This window comes from Rhinolophus hipposideros (genome assembly GCF_964194185.1).
Source record: "Rhinolophus hipposideros genome assembly, chromosome: 26".
Lineage (NCBI taxonomy): Eukaryota > Metazoa > Chordata > Mammalia > Chiroptera > Rhinolophidae > Rhinolophus > Rhinolophus hipposideros.
The window spans coordinates 9,599,375-9,612,394 of record NC_138072.1 but is presented as its reverse complement, the minus strand read 5'-3'; the positions used below and the strand labels follow the sequence as shown (position 1 = coordinate 9,612,394).

Sequence of the window (13,020 nt, the reverse complement as noted above, 5' to 3'; positions counted from 1 at the left end):
ACAAACACCTCCTACAAGGCTCTTTGCTCCTGCCTTGGTCATCCTGTACATTATTCCCAACTTAACAGTCACAGGAACCCGTTGGCTAAAACTACCCTTTTTCTCTATTTTTGTCGGAGCAAACCCCAGAATTCACAATGGCTTACAAGGCCTTACGTGACCTGCCTATCATGGTCTTTCTAATCTCATCTCCCAGGACACTTCTGATAATCCTCGAACATGTCAGGAACAGTACCAGCTGTCCCGTCTGCCAGAAATGCTCTCCCCCAGATAGCCCCAGGCTGTTCTCTGCCCTCCTTCAAGTCTCTGCTTAAAGGCCACCCTCTTAATGAACCCTTCCCTGCCAGTTTATTTAGAACTGCAATTCACTCTACTTTTCTCCCCTGCCACATGGATGGAGTTCTACCATCCTTCATCTTTTTAACTAATTGTCTATCTTCTTCCTCCAGAATGTGAAGCTCCCCGAGAGCAAAGTTTTTTGCTGTTTTAGTCACTGATGGTATCACCAAGGTCCAGATTGGTGCCTGACACACAGCAGATACTCAATAAATACTGTTGAATGAACAAATCTGTCGTAAGAATGTCTTCTCTTTAGCTTTGTATGCCCATGATCTCTCTGCATGCATTTGAGATCTATCTTAAATATCTGTATTTGTAGTTAATGTTGAGATATCTTAATTGAAGGCTTGCTGGGAAGCGGACTTAATGCCACCAGTCATTCTTTTTATTGTTCAATAGCCACGTGGGCCGCTAAGTCATAGAGTAGGAGGCATGGATATTTCTCCAACAGTTTGATGCCCCCAAACACTACAGCAGTTGTAGACTATCCACCCTATATGGTTGGTTCAGAAGAGTGGATGATTCCAAAATGCCATCAGAATAACAGGAGACGTAGGGTCGCACAAAGAAAACACCACATAATTTATCATGAACTTTTCCCTTGAACAGCTAGGTCAGATTTTCACCTACTATAAATCTCTGGTTGAGAAAAAAATACTGTTTGGAAAGAGAAAGCTGCAGTTATTCGACGCGGAGTTTGGCTGAGATAGGAGAGTTTACATTCCATTGTTGGCTAGGTCCTTACTCCATGGAATGTCCCAGAACAGGATTCGGGCCATGGAGAGGTCTGCAGCGCTTTGACCAAACACGACCTCAGGGAATGAAACCTTCTGCATGGACTTATCCATTATAAAATATATGTCACTTAGACATGACACGTCAGGTTTGAAAATCCCCTTCTCACTCCACCAGTGCCCTGTTGAAGACACTTAGAGGAGGAATTCAGCCCCGGGAATAAACTCCCAAACCCACTCAGGCTCCATATGAGGCATTTACTTCCTGCACACTCACTGTGCCCTGTGTGGTGAACAGGGAGCAGGGGATATGTGTGATGGATGTGGCTGACAAGCCTACTGGATTTGGGGAAACGCACAGTGCAGGGTGACAACTTGGCTGCACTGTGGGTCCCACACTCGCAGGGCCAGCTGATTAAACAGAGGCCCCACTGGATCTGAGTCCTTCTGCCCTGGAGGATGATGAGGAAACAGACCTGCATCAGCAAAGTGTCCACGGCCTGGGGCAGCAGCAAACTCTAGTGACACAGGAAGTACCTGCAGTGCCACTTCGTACGTAAAAGTGCAGAGTCCTTGCTCCCCCTCTCCCTAGAGGGTCCATCTCTGCAGGTCTGAGATAGGCCACGGAATCTGCTTTTGATAACACCTCAGGACACACAAATGCAAGCCACACTTTAAGAAGCACCATCTTTAAATCTTAACCAAGATACTGGGGGGCGGGGGGGTGGCAGGGGAACAAAACAAAACACCCTGAATTCGCCTTCCATTTGTTCATGGACAGACCATCGCTGCTGTTTATCTGCTGGATTCAGTCAGGCTAAGCTCATCCTAACCACTATTTGTGGGGGATAATGAATTTTAAAACAGAAAAATGATTTCGCAGCCATACGGCCTGTGAAGAGCAAGAACTATTGCGTCCTCCAGCGGGGTTTATGCAAAGCTGATGAAGCCTCAGAGCGGCCAGTCCAATCCTCAGGGTCAGAACACGCAGTTATCGACGACACCCAGGTGAGAGAGCCAGTGAGAAAAGCAAGAGGCGCCTCAGGCCCCGAGCTCCCTCCCACCACTCCCAACATCTCCTTGGAATGAGAAGCGGTTCATACAAGGTGACAGGGATGGCCCTCGAGCTGCTTGGCACAGGCCAGCCTCCACTTAACGAGTGTTCAGAATCACACTCGGCATGGAGAAATTCACCCTGACCCTGGAGGCCTGCCGCCTGGCACCTGCTCACTTACATTTTTACTCAATTACTATTTCTAAGAACAGAGACAAAAAAAAAAAAAAAACAACAGTGCAGAGCCCCACTGCTCAGCAGTCTTGCAAGGAAGGTCTGAGAGGGGTCTGCAGGGTTTCCCCACAGGACTGGAAGCCTGTGCAAAAGCCTCCCCACCCCCTATGGAAATCTAGGTGCACCTTCCACCTAGGTCCCCTTCCAAACCCTCTGGGACACTCCTGACTTTCCCAGACTCGCTTGCTGGGAGCAGTGTGGGTTTCCAGGGTTTTTTCACCAAAGTAAGAGAGAAGTTTGCAGCAAGGAAATGACCCAAAGTAACCCCGAGTTGAGAAGGAGCATCTGAGAAGCAAAACCACACAAAGACCCAGGGTAGGTCTTTCCATTAGTTTACTGTGGGAGGAAAAGGTGAAAAGGAAATGAATTCAAAGTAGTAGGTAAGAAAATTATAAAATTAAGGGGACAGGATTCCAAAGGGAGAGCAAAAGGAAGGCCAAGCAAAGTTTGGGGTCTCTGCAGTACGGTGGAGAGCTTCAAGGCCAGACCCGAATTCAGATTTTGGCTCCGCCACCAGCTAGCTCAAAGAGCGAGGACAAGGTATTTACCTGTCCAAGCCACAGTTTCCTGAAAAATGGGGATCACCACCCTGACCCTTCCCCACCAACCAACATGGAGAGGAGTAAGACGATGTGTCTTAAGTACCAGGAACACAGGGGCTGTTCAACAAATGTTTTCCTTCTCTCAGTCCCTTCCTTTGTCTTTTCCGAAAAGCTAGTGGGGAAAAACATCAGACAATTAACTCCTTGATTAAGACAGTGAAATAAAACACACAATTTAGAGATTGAATACAACATATACAGAGAATTTTAAAAGCATGGATGAAACCTTCCGTTCTTTTTATTCACATGGCAGCTTCTAGCCACTGTGAGGGTTTCTACCCTAACATATATGTATGTTCTCAATAAAATCAGTTCTTTCTGAGGAAACCCCCGCTCAGGCCACTGTGAATTTTATGCCTTGATTCCTAAGAAGCAAAATTCGGCATGATAAATCGCAGAGCCAGTGAATCAGACATCTATGAGGGTCAGCAAAGCATTCTTTTGTCCCTATCTGGGACCTTTGCCCACGTTTAGAATCAATATATTATCATCCAAACTTTCTCAGGGCCTTGAACATGCAAAGCGGACCAAGGCCATCACTGCAAGCCCAACAACCCCTCTCTCTTCCTGAGCCTGAGCCAGGAGCGACGTGGGCCACTGAGTTCTTGAGTGTCAACATCAGTGAAATGCTATTCTTCACTGTGGTGTCATCGCCCAGCACCCAGTAGGCACTCAAGAAAAGCCAGCTGAATGGACTAACATTCCAAATTAATCCATCAGAAAGGAGTGAGACCACTGGCTTCAGTGCCCCCCAGCCTGACACATGGCACTGGCTCTGAGGGTCAGGGCTATGTGGCTTGAGCAAGTAGCAAGTTCCCAGGTCCAGTGAGCTGGAGTCTCAACCCACGACAACGCATTTTTCTAATGCAACCCAGAAATGATAGCATGAGGGTCACAAATAAGGGCACCGGCACAAGTCTCCCACAGACCTCCCTCTGGAATTTTAAAGGAGAAAAAAATATACATATATCTCCTTGTTAATTGAGCAACTATGTGCCAGAAATAAAAATATGGATATAAATAAGATACTTTAAGAAAAAAAAAAGGACCCTGACATTCTGACCATACTGTTCAACCCTCCAGGGTGTATCCTCCATGGAGGTCAGGAGGTCAATGTGTCCAATCATACTGTAACCCCTGGAACACATCTCAGGTACCCCACAATCCATCCTTTCAGATACTGCAATCGAGTCATCATATGATTTCAAAGCTAGTCATGAGTGTTTCTCACAGAAATGCTGACTAAAACATTGGGGGCACCTTCGTGACTACTGGTCAGCAACAAGGCTGCATTTCAGAATTTTATGTGGCCGCCGCCGAGTTCCCCACAGGAGACAAACACTAAAGATAAACTGACATCACTACGTCAAACGAGGTATAAAGCAGACAAATGTACTCACCAAGGTACCCACAGAGCACCTGGGATTGTCTGGAGCACCAGCTGCCCACTGAGCCAGAGGGTGTTGTAACAACTGGGCAGACAGCTAGGAGTTTTAAAAAGCACAGTCATTAGCTATTTGACTGACGAGATGCCTTCCACAGAGCTATACAAAGATTCATCGCAGAAGAGGGACCCACTGAATGCACTTTTCATTCCCCCAGAAACATAAGGCTCCTGCTAGTCAGGGCCAGGGGATAAGACCCTAAACATCTACGGGAGATTCTGGATTCTGGTCCCAGATCTTTTGTCATGCCTTCACCAGCAGTCAGCCTCCTGAATTCAGTTCTCCCTTGAACATGCTCAAGTGTTAAAATAACAATGTACAATTTATATACCGAAATGTTCAAATAAATAGCTTGACTTCTATTAAAGACGAATAGGAAAGGCCTAGACCTCCTTTGACAAAAGACAGCCTACCTATTAAGAATAAAACTCTGTTTTTCATTACGTTGGCCTAGATTTTAGTTGTTGTTTTTTTTAAAACCACCTGTCATCATTTCTCACCCACACATGAAAACTCCTTCTCGAACGAGTCAAAAATACAAGTGTATGTTGGTTTGGTGCTGCTTAGCTAACATTGAGATATCTGGGGCTCCTTGGGACGGCTTAAACATATCTTCCATGATAGTTATTACATCCTAAAATTTTGAACTTCCCTTTCTTTAAAGTAACAGCAACTAGATCTTACACGTTGCCCGTGATATTCTTATTAAAAAATATACCAAAAATTGAAGAGGAAACATTGCTAAGTGGTCAAAGGCTATCCTATCTGTGGTAGAGTCAATGATAAGTATAGGATTTCTGCACGAGCAGATGCAGACTGAAACATCTTGTCTGTCAGTGGTTTCTTGGGAACCTTGGCACAAGTGCCTTCATTTGCCCAGGTCTGTTTCTACAAAGATGAAGTAGACATAATACCACCCCCGAGAGTTCTTAGAAGATTGAAATGAGAGAATACATGTAAAAGAGACTGACAAATAAAAGGAAATCAAGTGGTGCAATAATATGAGTTACCCATTTGACCGATGACTCTCTGGCTGCCTTCGAGGCCTCGCATGAATATGCGTCTCTCCTTGCACTTTACACAGATTTAAAATCTAGGCACTTTTCATTTGCGGAGGTCATATTTTCTAGAAGTAGCTCTGTCGCTATTCAGGCCTGACCCGAAAATTTCTTTTGACAAAAGACAGCGGCCTTATGGAGTCCTCTCTCATTTTTTCCTAGATTTGTGCCTTTTATCTCTCAATTTAAAAATCAATAGGGAAGACTGTTTCCATACCCTGTAACTGACTGTCGCCAACAAACAGCCCACTAACAAGATCCCAGCGACATCTTTTCACACGTGCGAGGATTACGCCTCCCAGTCGGAGCCCTCTGTAACTCAGATGTGGACTCTGGATGGCCCACAGGTATGGAAGGGCCCACACCCGGGGGTTCTGGGACATGCTGTTATCTTGTTGCCACCATATGCTGTTACCAACTGACATCCTCTCACACATGTTTTCACCAATAAGCATCCATGTTGTTTATTTTGAGAGCCTTCTCCCCAGCCTTACAGGGAGAAAATTCCCTCAGATAACCAGTCGGCAAAGACAGGAAGCCACACCGGGCATGAACGGTTCGTCACAAGATTAGCAAGTCAAACAAAGTCTTCTCACACACATCTGACCTCTAAAAAGAGATGCTGAAAGCTATCTTCAATAAAAACCTCCAAGATTATTGCCAGAGAAGGCAGAGTGGTGGGCAGCGTAAGTCGCTTGGTTAGGAATACTTCATCCTCTAATTCTATAGGGCCTTCTGCGTGTCTTGGGGGGGATTTAACTACTTTCCCTGGGAAACAGCACCTTCTTCAGGCCACTGGAAGCTGTGGTGCAAACCAAGGCCAATTCTATCAACAGGATCCAGATCCTTGAAATTGTCCCAGGTCACCCAGGTCAAAGCATGTCTGTGCAGGAACAAGGCAAAGTAACTACTGTCATTTGCAATTTCCAACAAGCGGTCTTCAAGTATGCACCTCTGATTTCCTTTCACTCTGCTATAAAGTTGCAGTATTAACATCCTTTCTTTCCTTTCTTTTTTTGTTTGCATGTTGTTTGTTTTTAAGCCAGGCCAAAGGACAGGGTGCCAAGGACCTGATCTAGTGCCTCAGAAGTTAAATTCATAAATGGGATGGAAATCTAACTGATGCTTATAGTGATTATTTAGGTCAAAGAAAGCAATTATTAGTTTTTTAAAAACATGTATATATCCTGCAATCTGTATGATTGAAGTGGTGTTGCAGTATGGATACACTTTTTCAGGTCAGTGGGGCTTGGGGTATATGTGAAATGCTTTTTAAAATGTAAAAACCTAAGGGGGAAAATGTAAGACATTAATTGTTTGAAAGAAATCATATTTTCTAGAAGTACTGGGGCACTCACTAATTCATCATGAGGGACTATGGTTCACCTAAATCATAAGATAGAAACAGCCCCGGAATTAAAAGGTTGCAGGGGTAATTTACAAAATAACTAAAATACGAAGTTAACTACAAAGGTGTTGGGGTTCATGTCAGCCTGTGATGACACCGCTAAGAAATAAAGTAACAGCCACAAAAATACACAGTGCTTCCAGAACGTGTTTCTGAACTACCTACCTAAGCATCACCTGGCCATCTTGTCAAGATGCAGGTCTCTGGAGTCCACCTTAAAACAACTGAATAATCTGGAAAGAGGGGAGGGGACAAAGGTTTGGGAATCTGCATTTATAATATGCACTACAGGTGATTCGTCTGCTTGGTAAAAATTGAGAACCACTGGTGTAGGCCCTTGTGACTTCTAGGTTAGAAAGGCCTCTTACTAACTCTCATTTGACCTCAAAATAGTCCAACTAGGTGGATCAAGAAAAAATTATCCCTTCACAAGGATGGTAAGTAATTTGTGCTGAATAAGTAGTGGTTTTATGTTGTGTGCAAGTGTCTACATGACAGAGATAGAGCCCTTCTTGCTGCAATAATATCTTAAGCAGAATTAAATGTCATTAAAAGTGCTCACGAAACTCCATGTCAAATTAAATTCCTGCCCCACCCCGTCCCAAACTCTCCACACAGACATCTCTCTTGTGATTATAGCAATTCCATAAGTGGGTACTATCACTTCTTCTCAACACTAAGCTGCAATGAATTTTTACTCCACTTAGAGAATTCCCAGCAAATATTACTGAGAAAGGGCAAACTTCTGATCCCAAATGTACTCGGGTTCAGTGTGGCTCAAGACCCTCCTTCTAGAATCTGAGCACTAGTGCCAAAGAATTAATGAAGTTAGACATGACTCTATACACATAGTTTTGTTATTGATGGTGATATGTTCTGACAGTGGAATTCTTCTGAAATCTATCTCCCTCTCAGACAAACTAGCACCAGTTAGCTTCATTCTGTGGAGGGGAAAAGCATGAGATTAGGGGGTGACGCAGTGGCTGTTCAGGATTTAGTTCATAGATGTGACCAGTGATTTCCTTTAACACACTTACCCTAAGGCTTATTCCTATGAGGAGATATTGCTATTCAAATCAACAGACACTTCTAAGGGTGAATTGCTATTCAAATCAACAGACACTTCTAAGGGTGACAGCGCTGCTTCAGAATCTGAGGTGACAGCCATCATTCAGTTTTGGTTCTGCCTGGCTGCTTTGGGGTACAAGGCCGTCACTCTGGCACACCCCCACCTCTGCTCTCCCCTTAACTTCCAAAGCCCCCAGTGCCAAGCTATGAGCTTGCATGTAAAACATTTCCCCACAGAATGCCCTGACAGACCTCCAACGGGGCAGTGCCTTTACCAGTCATCCATCTTCCCCAAACAAATGTCCTCAGTCTGTGATCATTTATAATTCTCCTTCTAAAGTAGAATCAGAATAAGCCATTCACCTTTTTGGGCTTTTCTCTGCCAACAACTTAATTCTAAGAGTTTTTGATAAAGAAATACAACTTCAGTGAGTATTGTCATTAAGATGTGAAAGCAGAAGTGAAAATGAGATTAAGGCAATGGATAGGAGAAATACATGACGGAATGAGAATAAAACTCAAAATGTAGGACAGTTACTGCTACGCATGGTCTAGGAGAATGATCCCTAATGCATTTGGTCTAAGAGGCGGCGAATTTTACAACACTGAAATGAATCCAAAGCTTAAAAACTAAGTTATAGTTCCCAGAAAAATTCCCATTTATGTTTTGGCAACAATAAAAAAGTGTAGTGCTCTTAAAAGGCATGAATAAGCACTGTCTTCTCTTTGGGGTGGTGTTTCCTCAGAGATTTGCAAAGACCAGTGGACTTGCGGTCCTTTCAGTGTCTTTCTCAAAAACAAGCGCTGCATTTCTCGTTCACAGGAAGAAGTAACAAATAAAGATGCTGAAGTTACGGATGAGTCGTTATTTGGGAACGACAAATAACGGGACCTTGTCAAGACAAATGTGGTATCTGTCAATGTGCTGTGGGATAAAGTCACAACGTTTTTCTTTTTCTTTCATAAGACTGGAACGAGGTTACAGTATTTTCTAAAACAAAATAATGCAGTCTTATTCTCCAACAGCCATTCCATGACTCTTCCTTCAGAAATGGGTCTCTTCTGCAGCAATGGCCTGCTTCATAATGACCAACAGGCAGACAGCAAGGAAGGCCTGCAGGAAGAGTGACACTCTCCCTGTAAACAGGGACATGTAGGACACGTTGGCCTGACAGCCAACAGCTGGAAATGCATGCGAACTATTTTCAGAAGGTTGGGGCTTCTCAATATCCAAAAAGCTTTTTCCATTTGCCTTAAGTTCCTCAAGTTATGGTGGCTAAAGGGACAGGGAAGCCCCACATTTCTGACTTATCCGGCAGGAGCAAATCGAGGTGGTCATTTGAGAGAATGAAGGAAGGGTCCTGGTCCACACAGAATAGTTTTCTCAGCACCGTGAGTCTGTCTCTCCTTTTTACTGGATGCTAAATCCAGTAAACTCCTCCTGGACAGCAATGTTTCTTCACAGCAGTGAAGTGGCTTTCCTGGGTGGCTCCATGAAAGCCAGGACGCTACCTCACCCAAGGCCTAGTGTGGCCTCTCCTCCCTGACATTACCTGCCAAGGTTGTCATTGCCTCCTCATACCCTTTGCGGTGACTGTGGACCGTCTTCACCTCTTCCTCTCATCCATCTTCCTCTTTGAGACTTCTATTCCTTAATGTCATTTCGCTGCTAAAATCTGTTTTTATATGAAGGACCTGACAGCTCAGAAACTGTTGTGACTGGTGCTTGGTTGTGGAAGTGAAATTAGGTCTACCCTAGTCTAACCACAGCTGCCTGACCTGCCTCACCTTGTCTCCAATGTCCTGGCTTCCTTCTCAACAGAGACCATCACCAGGGGAGGGGAGGGCCGGGGATGAGGGTTGGCACCAGGCTCTGAAGCACGTCACACAGAAGCACACTCTGCATGTGACTCTTGGAGCAACAGCCCCTCATCCCTGTGTTGGATTACAGATTGTATGGTCCAGAAGGACGAAAAGGTGACGGCTATGTGGCTCTTAAGCATTGTCAGAGAGATCAGCTGAAATAATTTACCACTTTTCCCTCTAAAAATGTATATACCTTTGAAACAACTGGTAACCTCTTGGGGTGCCCCCCCTCCCCCATAAAAAAAGCAAAACTGGAAACGAATGCATAGCAAGACGCTGGCTGGGAGGAAAGCATGACGTGGATTTCCTGCTTTGAATCCCAGAGGTGGAGATTATCAGAGGCCAGCTCTTAACATTGACTACATGGAAGAGTTTCCTGAGGGCAGCTCTCATGCCTCCACTTCATTTTATTTTCAATGTGCTTCTCGGACAGACCCTATTATGTGAACACGGGCTTTCGTTTCACAAACATGTATGTGATTTCACTGCTTTCCCATATTTTTCATATTTTAATATCTCTAAAATCCCAGGTCTCTTTTATCCCCAGTGGCATGTTATCATTCACTAGCAGCGATATCTCTTTCTTGGAGGCATATAAAATAACAGTGCATCTTAACCTCAGTGGTGTTTGAGATTCAATGCATAAAGCTGCTGTGCAAAGCAGGCCTACTAAGTGCCAGAAGCAGCTCAGATACAGGTATTGCTTTGCTCATGTCCTCCTCAATCCTTCACAACCCTAGGAGTGAACCCTAGGGAGAAGGTGTTCTCTTCTTCATCTTTACAAGTGAAGAACCTGAGGTAGGGTTAAGTGAAAGGGCTTCAACCTCGCCACAAAGCCATTAATGGCAGAGCCAAGATTTGAATTCAGCAGGAAGCAACTTAAATGTCAACGAGGCATTTTAATAACTTGCACTGAGACAGCCAAGTTGCTAACCAAAACAAGACCACATTTTAACAACTGCCACAGGCCTGGAGTTGGACTTCTTGTCTCTGATGCCATCTCTCCCCGTTCAGGTTCTGAGATTCCTTTTTCTTTATTCTCCTTCTTTTACTCATTGGGTCTCACTGCACGACACCATCTTGCGTTCCAAAAATCAAAGAATTCTCCAAAAGAGACAAGGTGGATCCCCTATCAATCAAATTTATGATAACTTTTGGGAAGAAAATGGTTACAGTTAAAGACCAAGACCAATAGACTGGATGAATCCCAATTTTTGAGCCAACCAAGTGCAGAGATAAAAGACGAATGTGTTAGAGGCAACAAAAAAAGACCCAGCGTTGGATGCAAGGATTCAGAGATATTTCCTGTTGTAGAGAAAGACTCTAGAGCTGATGGATGTAATTTCTAGGAAGAGAGGACAGTCATGACTTTCATGAAGATGCTACATTACTTTGCAAAAGGGCAAGAAAGTCATGCTCTCCATTTCCTGGTCTCCTCTTTAGGGCCTCTATTATTTGTGGTAACTAAATGCCTTACTTTCAATGAGACATCACTGATCGAAATAGCTATACCCATGTCCTCATATATCACAGGGAAAATACTAGTATGGACCTTATGGGGTCGCTTGTGAGGATTAAATAAGTATATACATGTAAAATATTTCAAACTATGCTTGGCACATAGTAGGTACCCAATGAAGGTTGGCTTTTGTCATCATCATCATTACCACCATTTTCATTATTGTCTATAAAGCTGGAAACAGGAAATGTATGGTTATGAGAAGCCTCGTGTTGCCTTCAGCATAATGATAGGATCGATCAGACACATTTTCCCTGATAACGATGGTGAGTCGATTTCCTTTCTACACATCTCCTGGTCCTAATGCTTTGAATGCATAGATCCTTCTCCAGGTGACTCAGTCTCATTCTCTAAAGGGAAATGCTCATTCATTTATTAAGCATTTACCAAGCAGATACGATGTGCCAGTTTCTGTTAGAACACGGATAAGGCAGAGCTGATTCCTGTTCTCAGGCAGTTTACAAGCCAGTGAAGACAGGTCAGAATGCTGTTAGATTCTACAGCAGCAAAAGAAAAGAGGCTGAGATGCAGATGAATACGTGTATTGTGAGAGTGCAGATAAAGATCTAATTCAATATGAGTAGGAAAATCAAAGAAAGTTTCAGAAGGAGGTGGCATCTGATTAAACCTTGAAGGATGGATGTTCAAAATTGTTAAAAGATGGACCTCCAAATGGAAAAAACAGCATAACCAGAGGGCCAAAGGCATGAAAATAAATGACTCATTTGGTGAAGGCAGAGAGGTTGTGTGGTTAGAGTGGAGGTATCATGCAAAGATTCTGGGAGAGGGAGGGCTGAGCAAGGAGGCGGGGCCGGACCCTGAAAATTCCTGGACGTTATCTAAGAATTCTGAACTCTTACTTAAGAAGGCTAAATTCTCAAGGCCTTCTTAGAGGAACACTAGACAGTGCTAGACGTGGTGGATTACTAGCCCTGCCAGTCTGTTCCCAGACCCGCAAGTGGCAAAAGTCACCAAAGGAATAATCCCAGTGTGCAAGGAAAATAGATCCACTGAGTGGAAGCTACAATGAAAAGAATGAGATAGAGGTCCCCAGACATCCCAGGCTAGCGAGAGTGGTTTCTGAAGCACCCGTTTTTGAATCATAATTTAATATCTCTAAAATATCTCTTTTTCACATCACTTGTAGTCAATGGCATGCTACAGTTAATTATCAGTGACGTTTCTTTCTTAGCGGCATCTAAAATAATGGGAGATCTTAAAATCAATGGTGTTTGAGATGCAATGAATAATGGCTGCTGTGCAAAGCAGGCCTGCTGAGTGCCAGAAGCAGAGTTAGGTGCTTCTGCAGACCCATCATCCTCCATCTTTCACAACCCTAGGAAGTGGTATCCACTTCATCTTTACAAGGAAAGAAACTGAGGCCTGGTTCAGTGAAGTTAACTGCCACCCATGCAGATGTTCCAGAATAGTGAAGAACAAGAAGGCATTCAGAGGTCAAAGGGGTGTTTTATGCAGAGTCCAGGCCTCCAAGCCAACCCAGGAAGCAAGGGGGTGGTCACCCTACAGTGCTGTTCAACACCCACTTCCGGATATCAGAAGTTAGAAAAGAAGCAAAACAAAGGACAACACCAAAAAAAAAAAAAAAAAAAAACATTTCTGGTTGCAGCTTGATGAAGTCCTCTGGAATTCCTCCTGAACAATTGAGAGAAACAAGCTTTTCAGTCTAAATAAC

At 44.0% G+C, this 13,020-nt stretch overlaps 1 protein-coding gene across 3 annotated transcripts in view; it reads right to left on the bottom strand.

Annotated features, from left to right (window-relative positions):
* TGFB2 (transforming growth factor beta 2) overlaps positions 1-13,020 on the bottom strand; it is a 77,036-nt gene that overhangs the window by 57,349 nt on the left and 6,667 nt on the right. For 2 of the 3 annotated variants that reach the window (XM_081039264.1, XM_081039266.1), the window contains exon 2: positions 4,364-4,447. The exons of the other annotated variant lie outside the window; for it this stretch is intronic. In XM_081039264.1, coding sequence (XP_080895390.1) covers positions 4,364-4,447 — 84 coding nt within the window. The remainder of the gene's footprint in view (positions 1-4,363; positions 4,448-13,020) is intronic. 3 annotated transcript variants of the gene reach the window in all.